The following is a 20,030-nucleotide window of genomic DNA, read 5'->3' as shown; positions in this document are numbered from 1 at the left end:
ACCCTCCCAGAAATATCCATCCCAAGTCCTGGGCACTGCAGACTTGGCAGCAAAGGCAAAAATCAAGAGCCAGAGAAGTTTGGGGGGCATTTCCAGTATTTATTTGTTACAGGGTACCCAGCATTTCCTCCCAGCCTTCTCCCAGTCTCACCAACCTCCATAAAGTCCTTCCTCTGGTTGGATGCCTGCAAAGCTGTGGCCAGACTCCTGCCTGATTTCTGATCCCAGCGCTGTGCCCAAGAAGAAAAGAAGAAACAGAAATGAAAACCTGGTGAATTTGCTGTCTTTCCATGCCACCATCTCCTGCCCACCACATGTGCTTTTGGACCTTCAACCCCTGCCCACTGCCACTAGGAATAAATCCTGCTGTAAACCAGCTGCACATGTGCAAAATTAACTGTTTCTGAGCACCAAGCCCATCCTCCTTACACTTTAAAGACTTGATCTGGCTCTTGACACTTTTTCTGGACCCACACAAAAGTCTTTATTTCCTAATACAAAGAAACCCACCCCTCCCTTCTTCAAGGAGCCAATACTGGGCTTGCCCACACCACAGGCAGCCCCCACAAGATGGAAGAATGGGGGGTACCAGTAAAAAACTGGGCTTTGTGTGTTTTCCTCCTCGTTGGAAACAAAAGGCAGCAAGGAGCTTTGCAGCCCTCTCAGCAAAGGAGACCAGCCTACCTTGCCTTCATTGAGTTTCTTCCCAGGGTTGGTTTCTTCTGGATGATAAAACCATTTGACTCGGACCACCATATTGTTGCCCCAGGATTCCCACATGCTCTGGATCCGGCCAATGTAGGGCAGGTTGGGGCGGCCGGCGGAGAGGAAAACGGCGCAGTCTCCGATGCGGATGATCTCCTTGCCCCGCACGATGGCCTTGTAGAACAGCTTCCTGGCCTTCCCTTTCATTCCTCGTCTCTGCCAAGAGAGGATCATGCAAGTGGTCAGCCAGGAATCACCCACATTTTCCCTGCACACCACTGTTTGCCCTGTTTGTGCTGCATGCATCCCTTTTCTGTTGGCAGTATTCCCACAGGAACTGGGGCAGACGGATGCACCACACAGAATGGCTTCCTCAACACAGTGAAAGCCAACCCCTATCTCCCTGCACACTGGACACACCACACCAGCAGTTCCACCACCCCAGGAAAAGGGAAGAAGCACCAGAAGACAAAACCAGTGCTGAGTGCAGAGCACTACGGAGCATTTACCTGCGTGGGTTTCCCAAACCACTTCCACAGCTGCCGTGCCGGGAGGAAAGCAGCGATCTTGGGCCTGTTCTCCACGGAGGGCAGGCGCTGGCGCTTGGCCAGCTCCTTGGTGGTGGGCAGGTGGATGCCCTCGCGCTTCTTGGGCCGGCTCTTGTTGCCGCCCTGCGGCGCTGCCGGCTGCTGCTGAGGCTGCTGCTGAGGCTGCTGCTGAGGCTGCTTCTGGCTCTGCGGGTGGGAGGACGCCCGGGATTTCCCTGCCTGCTTGGTTTGCTTGGGTGGGAGGGTTTGCTGCACCGAGGAACTCGGCTGGGCCTCAGCTACTTCGTCGTCAGAGCTACAGGAGGAATCTTCATCCGTAGTGGAGGAGGAAGAAGAGCTGGAGCTTGATGAAGAAGAGGTTGATGAGGTGGAGGAAGAGGAGGAAGATGAAGATGAAGAGGAGCTGCTGCTAGAAGAGGAAGAAGATGAGGAGTTGGAGGAAGAGAGAGGGGTGGATGCTCTTGAGCTGGCTGAGCTGCTGTCCTGGGCTTCCCCTTGGTTCTTCTCAGCCTCCTCTTCTCCCTCTGACTCCGAGCTGCTGTCACTGCTGTTGCTCTCAGACTCCTCCACACCTGCTGGAGCTGCTGCCTTTTCTTCCTGGTCCTTTGAGGCAGCAAGGCTCTCTGCTGAGGAATCAAACTTTCCCCCAAAGCTGGCAGGGGAAGGGTCTCCCTCAGCCACCTTGGCTCGGGAAGATTTCTGCTTGCCCTCCACAGTCACTGCAGCAGAATAGCCCAGCCCCAAGAGACTCTTCCCATCTCTGCGACTGGCCAGGTTCGAGTCCTCCAGCATCCTCATCGCCTCCTTCATCTTCTTTGTCTTTGGAGACATCACACCTTCATGGTCCAGCTTGATCAGGATTTCATTGTCATGCTTCCTCTGAGCCTTGACCATGGTGCCAAACTCTTGTGTCTCTTCTGTGGGCCGTCCTTTCTTGGCCTTGGCTTTGGACACTGAAGCATCGCTGGAGCCAAAGGCTGCCAGCGTTCCCGGGAGATCGCTGTAGGGCTCTGTGCCCAGGATGCTGCCAAACACAGCAGGCTGGTAAGAGGGTTGGGGGGGGCTGTGCAGCTTCGTGGAGATCTTCATTTTGCTGGCTTTTGAGCGCTTTTCCTCTGTGGGAGCAGGAGAGCCTCCAGTCGGCAGCGGTTGTGATTTTCGTGAGCCCTTCATGCTTGGCTTGCTCAAGCAGGCCGGCTTCTCTGGGACTGAGGAGGTAACAGGTGAAGACTCCACCTGGTCCTTCTCTTCAGGCAAGGCAGCCTCTTCTGCAGAGGGGAAGAAACACAAAGACATTATGTTATCCCTCCAGATGGGCTTTATTAGCTCAGACACAACCAGACACCAGTGTTGACTGGTCTCTGGCCAAGCATGGCTTGTTCCTGCCTGCTCAGGTACCCCCAAAGGAGCACAGGGGGTGTCCTCACTGCTCACTGAACAGCCTGGCCTGGTGCCAGTACTTGTGAGAAGTGATAGACAATGCCCAGGGGTGCTGCTTCAACTTCAGGAGAACCAAACTACAAATCTCCTGTACCTCTGGCTCTATGGACAGCTGCAGAGATCTCAGCTGAAAAAAGGACTCTATGCTCCACATCCCTGACTGACAGAAGAAGGCTGTCACAGCACAGGCCAGCTTCCAAGCCAGCCTCCTGTGAACTGTAGCCACAGCAGAGTGAGATGCATGGGTGCTTTGCATTCAAGCAACGCATCCATCCTCACCCAAATCCTGCTCCAAGCAACAGCCCTAACTTGGGGAGAACAGTGGGGAACTTGGGGAACAGTGTGCAAGGATTCCCTCAGCTCCAGGCCTGGCAGTGTGCAACTTACCAGCTTTGGCCTTGACACTTGGCTTTCTGCCTCGCCCTTTGCCCTTTGACACAGGCTCCTCTGACCCCAGGGCAGATCCCTCTTTTCCTTCTCCAGTGTCTTTGCTGGATTTACGGCTACGGCGCTTGGTGCTGGGCACCAGAAGGGCAGGGGAAGGCTCAGCACCTGGAACAGGTCAAAGAGATGTTCAAATGCTGTCAAATAACACATAAAACAGAGATGTGATAGAGTGAAAGTATCCCAACCAAATCTGCAATAGGGATTGGGCCTTTTTCCTTATGGGTGATATCCCACCCCAGCTCTGTGTTCTGTAATTGATGGTGCAATCTTTGTGACTGAAAGTCTGTGAAATTATCCCAAAATCTGAGGAAAGCAGCCCAAAACTCCGTACATGTCAGAGCAGGAAGTGTCTTGCAAAAAACTGAACAGCAAGACTCACACTGGATCTTGTAGTCAGGTGGGAGAAGCCGAATGTGAGACAGTGGGATGCGTCCCGTGTCCCCGTCATCGAACTCTACTGTGATGAGATCACCATCTTCCTCCAAATCCAGGGTTCCTGTGGGATGGGGGAGCAGCAGATGGGATTAGCAACAAACATCAGAGTACAAACCCCGTGTAAGGGAAGTGGGGACATGGGGAAAGACAGGGGTGCTGCAGCAGCTGCAAAGCACTCCCTTCACCTCTCCTAGGCTGTGCAGGGAGGCACAGAAGGCTCACTCTGCAATGGAAAGTCCCTGACAACACTGAACCAGCCCACTCAGGGTGAAATTCCCCATCAACAGCACTGCTCCAGAACATAACAGCCATTCCAGTTTGACTTCCCACCTCTCTCCACTATCTCCCTTTATTCTTGCAGAAATTCACTTTTCTCCTTTCATTGAAATATCTTTTTTTAAACTTGCATTTTCTAACTACTCTCAGCCATCATAAACTGCTGCTTTTCACTTTCTCCAAGAGAAATAAGTTGTGTTCTCAGCCTCTCTTCTTGCATCACCATTATTGGTTTATACATCATAAGTAATTATTCCCCTTTACACATGTGGTATAACCAAGATCCCAAAACCAAGACCAGCCATGGCAGAATTGTCCTGAGCCACTCCGGACAATTCACCAACTTTCTAATGGGACCAGACTGGTGTTTCATGTCAGAGCAAAGTTGTGAGTGTCCAGGTGATTTAGAAACTTCCACAGCCTCAGAAATAATTGATCCCTGGAATAAATTCTGACTTTCTGAAATGTATTAAATGTCCTTGATATATTTAAGCTCCTAAATTGTTTGAACCTCTTCCTGAACCTGCAGGATGTTACTAAATCTGCATCATTAATGAGAGGGGCATGACCTGGAGGAGAGAACAAGCCAGGCTCTGACTTCCAGGACACTCACAGCAGAGGTCAGGGCTTCCCCAGACAAGCCTGACAGCCCTGAGGACACACAGGGCTGGAGACATCCCAGGTTCACAGCACAGAGCAGGCAGGGTGGCCTTACCTCGGACAACTGTCCCCGGGTAGAGGCAGCGGTACTGCTGGCTCCAGTAGGCTGCAATCCTCGTGCCCTCGGGCAGGAACCGCACCGAGGGGGGTTTCACATCGATGATCTGCTCAGGGCAAGAGGAAGGCAATCACTGACCACCCTGGCACCAGCACAGACCATCCCTCCACAGCTGGCATGGAGCAAAACAGCTCTATGGATGGCAAGGGAAGTTTCCCTGCTGGGGAACGGCCTCCTGCGTGCTCACAGGAGGAGGGAAGGAGCAGCCCTGCCGGAAAACAGGACTAGAGCCAGCTGCCAGTGGGGCAGTGAGCACACCAAGGGGAGTTCTGCCCACAGCGAACTCCTGGTCCTGGTCCCACCCATGGGGGCAGGACCAGGACATCCCTGCAGCTGGAGGAGGAGAGAGCTTCCAGCTAGCCTCCCCCACCCCCAAGCAGGCCATGGGCACCGAGGACAGGCAGCCTTTGGCAGCACATACCGCTTCCTGCAGGAGCTGCTCCAGGCAGTAAATGTGGGGACGGTTCCCCCTCTCGCCCTCCACCACCACCCGGTATCTGAAACACAAAGGCTGGGTCAGACACAGCACATGGGAGACACCACCCCCAGCAGGTAACGCCTCCCTCTGATGGGAGAGGATGTGAGAGCACTTCATGAGAGATAATTGGATTTCCCTCACTGCTGATAAACCAGAGTGGACTCTCCTTCCCTCCCTGCCAGACATTGTCAGTCTCTGGGCAGCCAGCTCTACACAACCCCCAAAGTGATCCACACAGCAGCTATGTCCCCATTTTCTGGCAGATCCCAGGTGGATACAGCAGCCCCTCCACTCACATGTCTGGTGAATGCACTGTCTTGACATGCCCAGCATAGAGCAGTTTGTCATCCATGGGGATGAGGACACGCAGGCCATCCTTCAGCTCATCCTTGTCAATGATGCAGGAGCGGGGAGCTGTGAGGTGTGGGAGAGTGATGGGGATTAGAGAGAACCACATGGGAAAGGGACAGTGAGGGGAGAAGGAAACTTCATATTCCCAGCATCACTGTCCCCTCTCTTGGTAATAATAACATACCAGTAATGAAAATAGGGCAACTCAGAGACTGGATTTCAATAAGATGTCACAGTGAGCCATGTTGATCAGGCTTAGTTTTTATTGAATTGACTGAAAAAGTGGTATCTCCACCCCAAAGACTCATGGCTTTGGATGAGGAATGTGTGAAAGCAGCACAGTTGTCCTCTGAGCAGCCCTGGGAAACCTGCCCAGCTTCCCTACCTATAAAATCCTGCCCTTACCTGGTGTGGGTGGCCTCTCAACCAGCATGCTCAGTGGGATGTTCTCATCCTCTGAGAAGCTGCTGTCTTGGTTGGGTTCAAAATCCTCCTCTGCTGCCATGCTCTCCATGAGCTTGCTGACAGCTCCTCCTTTCCCTCGGTTCTGCAGGACAGCAAGCAGCACATCAGCTGGATCACCACAGGAAACAGCCTGATCCCATCTCAGCTCCCTCCAGCAAAAAATAACCTGAGGATATCAGGACAAACCTGCCTCCATTCTCAGCATGGAGAGTTAAGTGGGTGTTCCCAAACTTTTTGCTGCCTTCATCCCCCAAGCATCACCAGCAGTTAACCAAAAGCTATTCCCCACATCCTCACTGTTAGAGGCTGGGAGAGATGCTGTGGAGCTGTAGTTTTGCTCTGCATCACCACAGTGCTCCTGAGCCTGTCTGCCTTCCCTGAACAGGCACCAGGTACTATTCTCTATTTCTTCTCCAGTCTCCATGATATGTTCCTTGCTGTTACACACAGACCATAAGCATCACACAGAAATCATGTAAGAAGGCAGCAATGTGTGTTATGAGAGATGACAGGCTGCAGCAGTGGAGCAGGAACCAGCTGTGACCCTGTGCTGAGCAAGGCTACTCCATCACCATCTCCTTGTCCCTTGCAAGGACCTCCCTCCACCCTCCCACCACCCCACGGCAGCCTTGGAGAAAATCCTGCCTGCTCACTAATTTGGGGGATGAAGGCAAATGAACACCAGATGGTAGCAGCAGGTACTATCAGAGAGTATTCCTTGGATTTTAGGCTTTTCAAACCAGCCCTTTGCCTGTAACACACCCAGCAAAACCTGCACCTCTGCTTTCCCTCCCTCACACTGCAACAGTCCAGGTGCTCTGCCAGCCACCCTCCAGTCCAGCCACACTAGAACCAGTCCCTCACCTCTTTTTTCACCTCCTTGGCTTTCACCTTAGCTTTGCTCTTCTTGGTGGAGCCCAGGGCACTTGTCAGGCTGACCCGAACATCCGAGGGGGAGCTGGGGATGCCAGGAGGAGACATGGATGAGGAGGAGGAGCAGCAGGGCGTTTCTTTACCCTTCTTCCGCTGCTAAAAATAAAAACAAAACACTTCCATCAGTAAAGAGAAGATTGGTAAAGATCTGGGTCCAAGGAGAGGGCAAAGGTGGAGCAAGGCAGCTATGCACAGGTAGGATTATGTTCAGCCAGCAGTTAGTTCACTGCCCGTATCACATCCTACATCTCCCAGCTCTGCTTTCTGGCTTCACACATTTTGGGAAGAGCTTTTCATTACACTGGAGAGCAACTCCTGCCCATCAAATCTTCCTCCAAAGAGTTCCAAGAAGATCCCAGTTGGCCCCATGTCACAACTAACTTGTCCAACTCTCCCCATGAGTGTTCTTCCATAACACTGCCATGAACTGAACTGGAGCCAGAGGGAGCCAAGCATTCAGCTTAGATGAAATGCCAGTAACCCAGAGACCACTGTCACCCCCAGCCAGGGACAGACCTCAGAAGTCACCATGTAAAAGGGGAACAGCCTTAGAGGCCAGTCTGAGGGCCACAGGTCAGCAAGAGGACAATCTCATGCAGAGAGTGGGAGAGAGATTTCACAGGGTCTGTTTCAATGCAGGATCATCAACTCTGGCCACCCAAAGAGAATGGATTTGGGACATGGAGGGTGACAGAAGCAACCAGCTCCATTCAAACATGGCTTTTACCCCCTGCAAGTCAGATCCAAGTCTGACAAAACCTCCAGGTGTGTATGGGTTGACAGGGGTGACAAGGGGCAGCCAAACAACTGCTGAGACAGGACTCAACTCTCCTCTACCTTCGTGGAGTTTATTTCCCTCCCTTCACCCTCAGCTCCCAAGCGTCCCAACACCAATCTGGCCAGCACGTTCCTCACCTTGCTTAGCTCCTTCCTGTCCTTCCCCTTGCTGCCCTCCTTTTTGGGGCTCATGGGGCCCCCCTTGCCGCAGCGCCCAGGTTTGGGGACAGGGGGTGGAGCTGGCAGGAGCTGTGGATGTCAGCATGGCTGAGGAGGTGCTGGCGTCGTGGAGGAAGATGCGCTCGCTGCGGCGCCGGTTCCACAGGTCGTCATCGCTGGCCTCCAGCCCGAACTCAAAGCTCAGGTCCTTAGGGGATTTAAATTTCTTCAGCTTGCGGCCTTTCTCAGAGCCCAGCTTGGCCTTGTCAGCGCTCCCGGACGCGGAGTCCAGGCTGCTGGGGGCCTGGCTGGGCGGGATGCTGCTGGGCTCCAGCGGCCCCTTCTTGCCGCGCAGCAGCCCTGACGGAGACTTCTTCCTGATCTTGATCTCGCTCTCCGAGTCCGTGTACTCAAATTCTGTCCCTAGGAGCAAAGGATTGAACCATCAGTCAGAGCCCTGGCTGAGCCAAGAGGGGACACATCCTGCTGGAAACCTCTGGGCTCCATGGAAGGTGCTGTGCCTGTTCGATAAAGCTCTTGCTTGGTTCCTCTTTCCCATCCTCACATCCCTCAGACCTCCATTTCTGACCCATAAAACACTGTGGAAATTCCCTGGAAGTAAGCCTGCCCTGCTCCAAACCAGAGGCCAACAATTCAGGCAGTGTGGTTCAGTGTGTTCCCTGCCTCCATTTTCTCCCTTCTCCCACAGACAAAACCCTGCAGGGAAGCTCTGAAGAGAAAATATACTTTAACATGCCCCTCCTCAAAAAGGAGCTGCTCAGCTGAAACCAAGCATAAACCCCACAAGCTGATCCCTCCTTCTCTCCTGGTGAGAGCCCTCTCCAGTTTCACCTTGTTTCAGGAGAACAATGTCTTTTAACAAATGGAATAAACCCAAGCTTATTTCAAGCTTATTTTTTCCCATTGGCCAACAGACACCACAGATCCTTTTATTGGCTCAAGGAGTCGCCTTAAAGTCAAGAGAAGTAAATGATCTTTTGTCTGTGGCAAATGGAATTCCCCTCACATTGGCCTCTGCTCAGCACCATGAGCACAGCAGTACCCAGAGGTCTGAAATACTGCAGTAATGCCAAGATGTTCCCCACCTTCACTGTGTTCCCCTGAACCTGATAAAGGAAAGCAAGATCAGGTTTTCAGGGGCAGAAGAGAAACTGAGGCAGCACCTACACACCCAGCAACATGGGCAGGAGGTAGGCAAACAACATTCACGTGGGAAAATGAAAATGTACATGGCACAAGCAAGGAAAGCATCTTCTCTTGGTCCTTGTCTCAAATACACTCACTTTCCTGGGTAAATTCTGCAGGAAACTGCTCTCATCTTCTACCCAATCCTCTTCCCCTGAGACAGCCCCAGCATGGAGAGAAAAAGAGCCAGCATGTCAAAAACAAAGCTGGCAAAGCTCAAAATGAAAAACCCATTGGAAATTAAAACACTCCTTCTCCTCTCTGAGTACTGCATGAGGTAATTTCTAGATACTTCCAGTTTCAAGGAGGGCAGATTACAAGACAATAAATTCTTAGCAGAGGCTGTTGGAACAAGTTGGCAAAAGCCTAATATAGCATGGAAACAGTGCTAAAACAAGCCAGGCTCCTGAGGAGGACATCATTTTCCATTCTGAAGCATGCTATAAATTCCATTATCACTTAATAAATATTAATAGAGAATTTATAAATGGAACCCATATAGATCTGTCTGACCAGGAACAATGTCACGAATGGGCACTTGTGCAGCAGGGCATGGGAAGGGGAAGAAATGAAACTCCTAACACATTGAAACTGAGACAGAGGCAGGGCAGAAACCCAGATTCTGGCACTGAAAACATATGAGCAGAGGAAGGAATGTTTTTTTCAAGTCTCTCTGGCTGGTTTCTATAAGGAAGCTGATGGGATGGGCTGATGGAAAGAGCTTTTCTTCTGCTTGGGTGTCTGTGCTTCCCTTGGGTATCCAAGATCAGTTGCATTTAGCACATGCTTCCTTCTCTAAAATGTAATAGCACTTCACTGCCTTCTGCACTCTGTCCAAGGGGATGCAGCATCCCCCTGCTTGCCTTTGCAGCATGTCTTGTTGAGAATTTGCCAAGTAGGAAAAGAGGAAACTTTGACAAAGCCACAGCTGTCCCTAGGGAAGCCATGCCTGCAGCTGCTAACCTGCCATGTCCATGACTGGCTTTTGTCTCCCTATCAGCCACTTTCTCCACCTTCAGCATCAGAACCAAGCTGCCAAAGCAAAGAAAGGGCAGGTGTCTGGGTACAGTGTCTGGGTCAGTGTCTGGGTACACAACCTGCTCTCTTGCAGCACAGCTGGGACCTCCCAAACCTTTCACTTTGCCCCCACACCAAGGAACTCACCCATCAGGCTCTGCCTCTCCTCCTTCTTCTTGGCCTTCTGCTTGGCCTCCAGCTGGATGATGGAAAGCGGAGGGGGAACGATGGGGCTGGGCATGGCGCTGGCAGCAAACCGGGCCAGAAGGCCCAGGCCACTCTCATCCAGGGCAGGTGACGACAGCCTGTCTGTGCCATCCGTGCCATAGTCCTCTGCTTCCTCCTCTTCCTCCTCCTCATCATCATCCTCCTCCTCGGAGCTGGAATCTGGCACGCAGAAAACAGGGAGCACGTTACGAACCTCACGGAGTTGTGCACCAGCCACATCCCCAACCTGAACCGCAACTCTCCTGCTGCTCTGTGCCCACCAAAGTGGCACTGAGCCACCCAGGACTAAGCCACAAGATGCTGGCCATGGGCACACACGTGTCCTTGCAGCCATGAGCCGCTGTCACCCTGCCTGCCACCACCCTGGAAGGACACAGCAATACAGGGTAAGGCAAGACGACCCACTTGGGGCAAGGGAGGGAAGAGCAGGGTGTTGGCAGATTTGAAAAGGATGCCAGGCACCCCTTCCCTACAGCTTTCAGGAGGAATTAAAAGCTTAATTCCTTTGAAAATCCTGACCTGGGAGCTGTGGGATTCCCCTCCCGCCCACCAACACCTCCTCCATAATGAAATCCATTAGTGTAATCAGAACCAGAGATCAGCAGGGAAGGGGAATACCAGAGAGCAGCCTGTGCCATGGCGGGAGGCAAGGGGAACACAGGGAGGAGAAGGGGCAGGAAGCAAAAATGCAAAGAGGGGGGAGAAATAATAATTTGAAAGCAATGGATTTGGAATGCATAAGGGAGGAAGTGTAGGTAGTGCTGGAGACAAGGAGCAGTGTTTGAACCCTCTGCCTCAGAACTCTCTCCGTGCCTTTCATTTCCCTCTCTACAGCTCAGGATAGGGAAGCCCGGCTCAGTGCAGGCAGGAAGAGCTGCCCACAGCCAAAATCTAATTCTGGCAAAGAAATCAGCCTCACTGCCTGCCTCAGCTGACACCTGCAGAGCAGTGGGCTGAGGGTTTCCTCTAGGGTGTGTACACAGCAGGTATTTTGGGGGTAGATGCTCCGAGAGTGGCACCTCTCCCTCCCTACAGCGCTTCCCAAGAGTCTGTCAGCAGCTCAGAGGCAATTAATTTTAACAGCATCTCATCCAGTGAGTGCTGGTGAGCAGGCCACTTCACAAGTGCACATATACCACACACACACACTTATACACACACATATACGAGCACACAGATCTATAAATATATATATATATATATATTTAACTGCAAAAAGTGGGTCTGGAAAAGATATAAAGATATTTCATTTCTTTTGAAATTGAGGGCTTAAGTAGGATCATTGAGGCTGCTGGAAAATTTCCACCACTAGCAGGAGCCCTGTTCTGAGCCCACTCCCCAGCTCCTACCAGCCACTACCCTTGTGTCTGAAATCCAGCCAAATGAGAAACAAGATCCCTTCAAAATGAGCTGGAATGAACATGAAAATCCTTTTCTTTTCACATATGCCCTCTGGGATAGATAAAAACGTCCTCAACACTTGGTTGTTCAGGAAAAAAAAATACAATAACACAAGTGTTATTTTTCCATGATATTAGAAAGAACAGGAATATCAGAAAACAATGTTCTCATTCTTGTATTTTATCAACTGAGGTAACTGGCAGCTTTTTTTGCCTTTTTTTTTAACATGGATGGCCTATCTCTGTAGCATACATCTGATAGTCAGAGAATACTAATTTTTAACTGCATAAAAATTCCTTCCCCATTTCAGCTGCTCAGACTCATTTCTCGTGATATAAAAATGCTACTAACCCTACAGTCCTGCAGTTAATAGCAAGAAAGCCACAACCCTGTTCACTCCTTGCATAAAAACCACATGCAAAAAAAAAAATCCACAGCAAATTGGGATCAGATTCCTTACCCTTCCAGAAAACTGGTCACAACTGCTGTTTTTACATCACATTTTGCCAAAGAGAAAACAAATCCAGATGAACTTTATTCTGAGACGTGAAAACCACCTGCCTGAAAAGCAGCAAAACCGTGCCCGAGTTCAGTGACACCCGGTGGGGTAGCAAGACCTTCTCCATCCATCCCATCTAGCTCTGAAATTCAGCAATTTTCAACAAAAACAGGGGGAAAAAAAATTAAAAATCAACTTGTACAGCCCCTCCTGCCAGACTGAGAGCTGGCTGAGCAGAGAGTGACTCAGTGAGCAGCTGGGGAGGAAAATGTGGAGGAAAAAAAGGGGAAAGTTTGCAGGAAAACCCATGACCAGTCCAGCCCCACTGGTTCAGTCACATGGACTACCCAGCAGCACCATTCCTTCAGCACTTACAGGCTGCATGTGCAAGGGCAAAAGGGTGCCCAGCAGCTCCAGTATTTCAGAGGCACTCAGGTAAAACAGATTTAAAACCCAGGATGGCAGTGGCTGCTCCTCAGGCTACAGAAAATACAGAACACAATGAGGTGCCTGGTGGTTATTGCTACCTCCTTCTCATACACAGCATTACACTACAGAAAGACAACTGAAGACAGTCCCTTGTCAGCATTTTTACCACAACACTTACATTTTTATCTGCAGGAGATACAATTTCCAGCCTGAAAATAACCCCATTTTAACACATTCACAGCACAGATCTATCCTCCTCCACCTCTCATGGCGAGGATAGATCTTGCTAACCCCACTCCACATGCACAACACAATCCCTGCTTCTCTTCTTTCTGATTTTCCAAGGGACAAAAAGTAACAAATGAAGCAAAAAGAAGACATTTGGGGCTCTGCTCCAAGCCCACATGCTTCTAAAGTAAGTCCCCAAACTTCTGGCCATGGTGGCATGGTGCTCTCTGTCCATCTGTGTGGCTCCTTGGAGACACTGGTGCCTGTATTTAATGGGAAGCAGAAGCTTTATCCCTACTGTACCCAAACTATGTGTGGGTTTAAAATTAACTATGCACAGATGCCTTCACACAATTGAAGCCTCAATTTTTTTTGGTCCTGAAAAGGTGATTTTTAGCTAGCAAGGGGGAAAAAGACATTTTTTTTAAAAATAATTTTTTCCTTCAATGGTAATTTTGTTAACGCTGAGAGAGGGTAAAGGAAAAAAATGCTCTAAGTTAAAAATATCTTTTCTAATTGACATTTTTAAGATCATGTATATGTGTGTATATACCCACACACACAACCACACGTGTACATACACAACTCCACAGCCAAAACAAACAATACATTCATATTTAAATACTACTGATGCCACATAAACTGGAGCCAAAGATTATTTCAATTTTTACCTGCACTGAATTAAAACCCAAACCCAGTTAAGAATACTAAGTTTTCTCATTGCTTTTGACAGCTAAGCTGCCATGGTATTTTACTGTAGGAGAGCAGTAAATGAAGTTTTGTTAATGATGAACAGAAATTGGTTAAGCAATTTGGTTTTTAGAGACTGATGTATGTAACAAGACGGGTTGAGGGGGGTGTGAAGAGGAAAGGCTGGGGAAGGGAGGGAGCAAAAACACACACTTAAAACAGTCATTTCACATTGTAAAAATAAACAGCATGATTTTCTCATAACACCAAGCAGGTCTACAGCATACAAAGCAGGCTAAGTACAGGCAGACTTTAGACAGCTACTGGGTCATTAACATCTGATTTCTGCAATCTGTCCAAATTCTGGAGGTTACTTATTTTTGAGTGTCCAATTTAAGACTGTACCTTTTTTTTTCCAGATAAGCCAATTCTCATCATTGGAAGATTCTTCCCCTCCACATGTGCTGTGCTGTTGACTCCAGAAGTGCTTATGAAATATTTTTAAATATTACAACTATCACAAAGGAATGTGTAAGGAACTGGTTATCCATCACTGTTTGTTGGTTTGTTGTTTTTTTTTTTTTTTTAATTGGGGTAAAATCATCCTCCAAGTCAGGAAAAAGAGAACAGAGAATAAGGTATTAAATTTTTAAGGAAAACAGAGTATGGAGGAGGAGGACTTATGGGTCTTTGGTTTCAGAAAGCTCAAGGAACTACCTATCCTGATGGGCTTTAGCCCACATTAGCAGTTTCCTCCTCAAAGTCACTGGATTAAAAACCACAAGCTTTGCCTCTTATCAGAATGGCAACATGATGTTTGGTCTGTAAGAAAGTAGAGTATCCCCTCTCATCTGTGTCTAACCAGATGACAGAAAACAGGTCTTCCTGCATCTAATCCCATCTCTGACACAGATACTGCAGGGCCAGGGCCAGACAATATCCCTGACCAGGGGACATTTCTGCACCACGGTCCAGAAACCTTTAAGGTTTGCATCTCAGACTCATCTACAAATCCTTGCTCTGGCTGGGCTAAGGGTTCTCCAAAAGCAGTTCTGCAAGCAGCAAAGCATTTCTGGAGTCCTCAGACACACACGTGCAAACCTTCCATGTGAGACTCTTCACGGACAGAGGAAAGTTGAAAGCGGACAGCAATCATTTTCAAAATTAAAATAACCAAGAGAATGCAAAGAGCTACGTGTCATTATTCATGGAGGCAACATCGAAACGTCTGAGGCTGACAGATGACATAAAGAAAAGTTATTTTGCCTACCTACATAACAATGGTCAAGGTTCAGGTTCATGGCTAGTGACCCTCGCTGAGAAGTGTCTGCCCTACAACCAGCCAACCACTTTGCTTCTTTAGTGCAGCGTGAGAGCAAATGCAAGAGACCGACACAGACATTCAAAGCATCATGGATAGGGGCAGGGGTGAAAGGGTTGGTCAAGCAGCTGCAAGGAGAAAGCGAGCACTTCTAGAAAAGCTGAGGTTATTAATCGGTTTAGTATTCAGGGAAAGCCATCAGAAACCCTATTACCCAAATATCCCTTCAAGAAATGATTCTGACCAAAAAAAAACCAACCAAAAAAAAAAAAAAAAGAAAAGAAAAGAAAAAATTCATTTGCAGGAAAAAAACCCCAAATTGTAATCAATAATCCCTTCCCACCTCCCTCTCCATACCCACCTCCCACCCCAGGGGGTTTTGCATCTTTGGTTTCCCCACCATTAAATGACACCCCAATGGGATTTACAATGCATTTCCCCATTTGTTCCAGATTCCCCAACCTCCTCCCATACCCCCTCCCCTCCCCAGATTTTATCCCATAAAACTGGGATTTTTAGTTCATTTCTTCTAATAAAGCAGACAGGTTACTTGAAAAATAGTCAAAGGGACAAGTTACCTCTCTGCTTACCTGGAGCAAAACCAAAAAGCAAACCCAAAACCCCCCTCAAGAACTTGGCACCTAAAAGGGATTGATATCCTCAAAGTTTCCAACAGCAACAAAACAAACAAAGAAAAGATGCGGGAAGGAACAAGGAAGGGACGAATGGAAGTTAACGCGGACTCTTCATGGAAATGTGGCAATCTCAGCCTTACATAAAATTCACTATCCCCACAACTTTTTGGGTTCTCTAAAGAACAATTTATCTTTTATTTTCTTTCTTTTTTTTTGACATATGTATTTCTCTTTTGGGTTTTGTTTGAAATGCATTGGTGGGTCCAGCCCAGAGCCACATCAAAACAAATGAACATTCTGTATCTTTCTGCCATGTTTGATAATTTTCTTTTTTTTTTTTAATTTATTTTTCATTTTTAGCTTTAATTATCTTTCTTTGGAGGTTGGGTTTGGAGGGAAGAAAAAACCAAACAGGTGCACAGAGGAAATTAACATCAAAAAACTCAGAAAATAAAAAAAAAAACCAACAAAACAAAAGCCAAACTATCTAGCCATGTTTTTCAATTAACAGCCCTGAGCAGTGTAAAACACTAAAAGGTTTTTGCTGGGCTACATCCAGCTCTGCCATGTAACTTAGATAACAACTGGGGATGCTCTTGCTTTGCATTCAGCCCAGCCAAGCCAGTTTCTTTCGGGAGCTGAGGGCTCATTAAAATGACCTTTCCCCATGATTATTATTTAATGAGTGCGCTCTAAAACAGAAACCCCTTGTGTCTCTGGAGGAAAAGTCTCAAGTAATCTCTTTTCCCACTGAAGTACTAATGACAGGCTGACAAAAAAAAAGCTGCAAGAAAAAAATTGGGTTGAGGGTGAGGGAGGGAAACTGGAGAGTCAAATTTAATGCAGTAATTGCCACATCCTTGAGCACTGTGGGTTACGTCTGGGCATCTGAAAAAAACTTACCACCCAAAAAGAGACACAAAAACTTGACATTTATGTTTTAAAAAATTAAAAAGAAAAATTTCTGGCTGTTAAATACACCCTGTACCCTCCTGCAGCAGCAACAAGGAGTCAGTGCCTCCATGTTTTATGTGCCTGCCTGGAGAGAGTCTATCAGCACACAAACTGAGAAAGACAAAACTAAAAATGGGTGAACAAAAAAAAAAAATTAACTCAAAGGGGTTGGGGGGGAAAGGGGGAAGCCTAGGCTTTATCTAGGACAAAGGCAGCAGGGATATTTGAATAATAGAGAGTACCCCAGACTAGGTTAATTCCAGTTCTACTGATGGGGAGTGGGAGCAGGAGGGGGATGCAGAGCAGGATGGAGTGAAGCAGCAACCTAATCGCCTGATAAGAGACACAGCAAGAGAGACAAGGTACACAGGTTTAGTTAAAAATGAACTCGGTATGTTTAATAAAGCTTGGTAAACCAAATCGCAGTACAAACATCAAGTCACACGGCCACACAACAGTACCCCGGTAATAAAAAAAAAAAAAAGAAAAAAAAAAAGGGAGAGAAAAAAAAAGAGGGGGGAATAAAAGAAAAAGGGAAAAAGGAGGAGAAAAAAAGGAGAGGTAAGAAACAGGAGAGGGAAAAAGGAAAAGGAGGAGAAAATAATAAAGGAGGGAAAAAAGGAGGAAAGTAATTAAAAAAGCTCCTTTCAAACTTTGACAAGGCTCATGCCGAAATAAAATAATAATAATTAAAATAATAATAATAGTAATAATAATAATAACAATATAATGGTGGTGGTGGCAGCAAGGAAGGAAGTGAAGTTAAAACTGAAGGAGGTAGGAAGGGAACAGGAAAGCAGGGAGAGGCGGACACTAAAACCCAGTCGATATAAAAGCTCTAAAAGAGCCAGCCAGTAAAAATATCACAATGATACAGATACAAAAAGGATAAAAAATAACCACTGGGGTGATAAAGCAGGCTACGCTGCCAAGGACAAAGATGGCCGCCCTGGCTCCGACCATCAAAATGGCTGACCCCGGCCCGCCAGGCCCCTCGGCCCCGCCCCGCTCCCACACGGGCTGCGCTTGGGGGTGCGTTTGCTAGAAATTAATAACCTTGATCGAACGAGTCCTCCGAGGAGTCGCTGAAGGAAGATCCCGCCTCGGCCTCCCTCAGCAGCAGGCAGAAGGGCTGCTTCCGCCCCGCCGCCGCCTTCGGCCTCAGCGGCCGCCCTGGGGCCACCGCACTGCGCGGGGCCGCCCTGGGGCCGCCGGCCGCCCGGCCGCCCTTCCTGGCCGTCGAGCTGTACAGGCCAGGCGGCCGCGGCTTGGCAGCGGACGGGGGCTGTGCCGGCCACTCGTCCCTCAGGGATCCCTCCTCCTCCTCCTCTGAGTCCGTATCTGTGGTCAAAGCGGGTGGGAAGAGCGTTACATCACCAAATGGGGTTTGGGGATTTTGAGGGGTTTTGGTGCCACCACTGTCCACCCCTGCCCAGGTGCTCCCTCATAAGCCTTGAGCTCAACAAACACAGAAATTCCTTCTTTCCATGACAAACGGACATTCTCCACCTACTTGTCCTCCCTTAAGATCCAAGGAGCATTTTTAGCTTGGCAGCAGAAAAATGAAGCAAACATTTCCACTATGAGAATGTCCACTGAAGGCAACAGCATCGTCAACAACTGGGCCATCAACCTGAATTTGTCTTGGCTATGGTGATATTCAACACTCTTGACCTGAATCTCCTTTTCTACATGAACCAGCTCTCACAGAGGGCTTTCAACACGTGTGGTTGGAGCAAGCCCAGCTGCCAAGGAGGCAGGATGTCTAACTCCAAATGTCTGACTCCAAACACGCTGCCCCACATATGCTCCACGGCATACGCTGCAAAGGAGCAGGGACCAAGACATTCCTTGGTCTGTGAAGGTTGGCTTTGCAAAGCTGCTAAGCCTTGTGGGTGGTGAGAAGCTACCCAGATATCCCCTCTGGCAGCTGATGAGAGGGACAAAAAGAACATGGCACCCCTGGATGCAACAGAAGGGGGTGTAAATTGTCACCTCCTTGTTTGTGGACATGCCCTCAGCTCCACAACATTACAGACATTGTGCCATCACTCCCCAGCTCCACTGCACTGGGTTGTGGAGAGGAAGACATGAAGAATGGCAAGTTTAGGAAGCTCGAAGGCCAAATACACAAATTATTTTGGACACCTAACTTTTCTTAAAATCTGTGGGAGTAAGATGCTCAGTTTGCCCTTTGGATCTATGCCCAAAGTTTTCAGGACTCCAGGCAGACAATCCTGAGGTCAGGAAGCAGAAGGACTTGGCGCCAGTCCTGCTTCTCCTTCTCCACATGAGCAGCCCAGCAATCATATGAGGTGCTGCCATATGCTCAACCTGCCTCCCCAAATTCACCATGCCTGAGTGACCAAATGACAGGCTGAGGCCCTTCCCTTGAACCTGCACACAGCTGAAAAACCAAAGCTGAGCTGTTTCCTCAGTCGCAACAATCCTGAGCTGAGACCTGAGTGACAAAGGGGAACACTCCTACACCAGGAGACTCACTGGACAGTGGTCAGATAGAAGTTCTCTTAGGTCTGGGAGGGAGTTTCTGTTCATGAAACCACAGTGCCAAGTGGGAAGGCACTGTAAAAGCTCCCTCTGCCATGAGCCAAGGCTTTAGCTCAACCAACAGCCCATCCTTTCTCTTCCCATTATCTCCAGAGCTCACAGTTCAGGAGACACGTGTCTGTCCTTGGGAGTAAAGCACACTCAAGAACAGAACTGCTGGGTAGTGTGTACAGCACAATAAGCCAAAGGCTGTGTTCAAGTCCAGTGGACACAATGACTCCTATTTTGCCATATAAATGGCTAATTTCATGCCAAATATTTGTTCCATTGGAGAGTCCCTAGCTCATCTTCCCCATTAGTGAAATTTCTAAACTAGTGTTGCACCAAGAGATGTATTTGTTATGCACACAAACACCCCATAAAGGTTTTAACATGGCTTTAAATAGCTGCAAGCAAGGGGAAAGATGCGTGTGCAAGTGAGCTGAGACCATTACACAACAGTCTCAGACCATAAACTCTGCCCCAATGTCTGCCTGAACTGTTAAAGACTCTCCTATGTTTGGTTCTACTGTTTTCCCAATATTGTCAGCAATTCAGATTTTTCCTGCTGTAACAGGGGTCAGTTGGTGGAGCCTTCACCTTGGGCACACTCCTGGTTCAGAACTAACAATCACCACACGGATGGGGTGGGGACAAGCACTGATGAGAGCCATCAGCACAGCCAGCCAGGAAGCAAGCCATGACATGAAGGGCAGGAGGATGCTCAAAAACATCAGTGTCACTGGCAGGCTTTTCCTTCCCAACAGATTCCATGGCATCATCCTAAAGCCAAGTGCACTGCACTCAACAAGGACTTCAACAGTCAACTACCTCCTAGAGAAGAGGCTCCACCTGCTCATCTGATAGGTAGGACAGTGTCTACTCCCACCAAAAGCAAGAACATGGATCAACTTTTTTAAGTGTTTTCCCCACTGATGATGAATACAACACAGGTCAGGAAGAGACAGGCTGATCATGGTTTCCCCTTGGACAGCAAGATGGGCACACAACCCAAAGATGCAGTTGCTGGGAGGAGGAGGAGGTCACTTTTCATTCATGAGCAAAACCAGACCCATCTGCAAG

General features: G+C 48.7%; 1 protein-coding gene across 1 annotated transcript in view; it reads right to left on the bottom strand.

Moving 5' to 3' along the window:
* TNRC18 (trinucleotide repeat containing 18) overlaps positions 1–20,030 on the bottom strand; it is a 55,164-nt gene that overhangs the window by 2,547 nt on the left and 32,587 nt on the right. The window contains 14 exon segments of the mRNA XM_036392716.2: positions 156–230; positions 685–921; positions 1,215–2,521; positions 3,081–3,245; positions 3,520–3,636; positions 4,567–4,675; positions 5,051–5,126; positions 5,404–5,521; positions 5,864–6,005; positions 6,788–6,952; positions 7,772–7,864; positions 7,866–8,215; positions 10,163–10,402; positions 17,457–17,741. Of these exon segments, the coding sequence (XP_036248609.1) occupies positions 156–230; positions 685–921; positions 1,215–2,521; positions 3,081–3,245; positions 3,520–3,636; positions 4,567–4,675; positions 5,051–5,126; positions 5,404–5,521; positions 5,864–6,005; positions 6,788–6,952; positions 7,772–7,864; positions 7,866–8,215; positions 10,163–10,402; positions 17,457–17,741 (3,479 nt within the window).

This window comes from Molothrus ater, chromosome 16 (genome assembly GCF_012460135.2).
Source record: "Molothrus ater isolate BHLD 08-10-18 breed brown headed cowbird chromosome 16, BPBGC_Mater_1.1, whole genome shotgun sequence".
Classification (NCBI taxonomy): domain Eukaryota; kingdom Metazoa; phylum Chordata; class Aves; order Passeriformes; family Icteridae; genus Molothrus; species Molothrus ater.
This window is presented reverse-complemented; position numbering and strand designations above follow the sequence as displayed.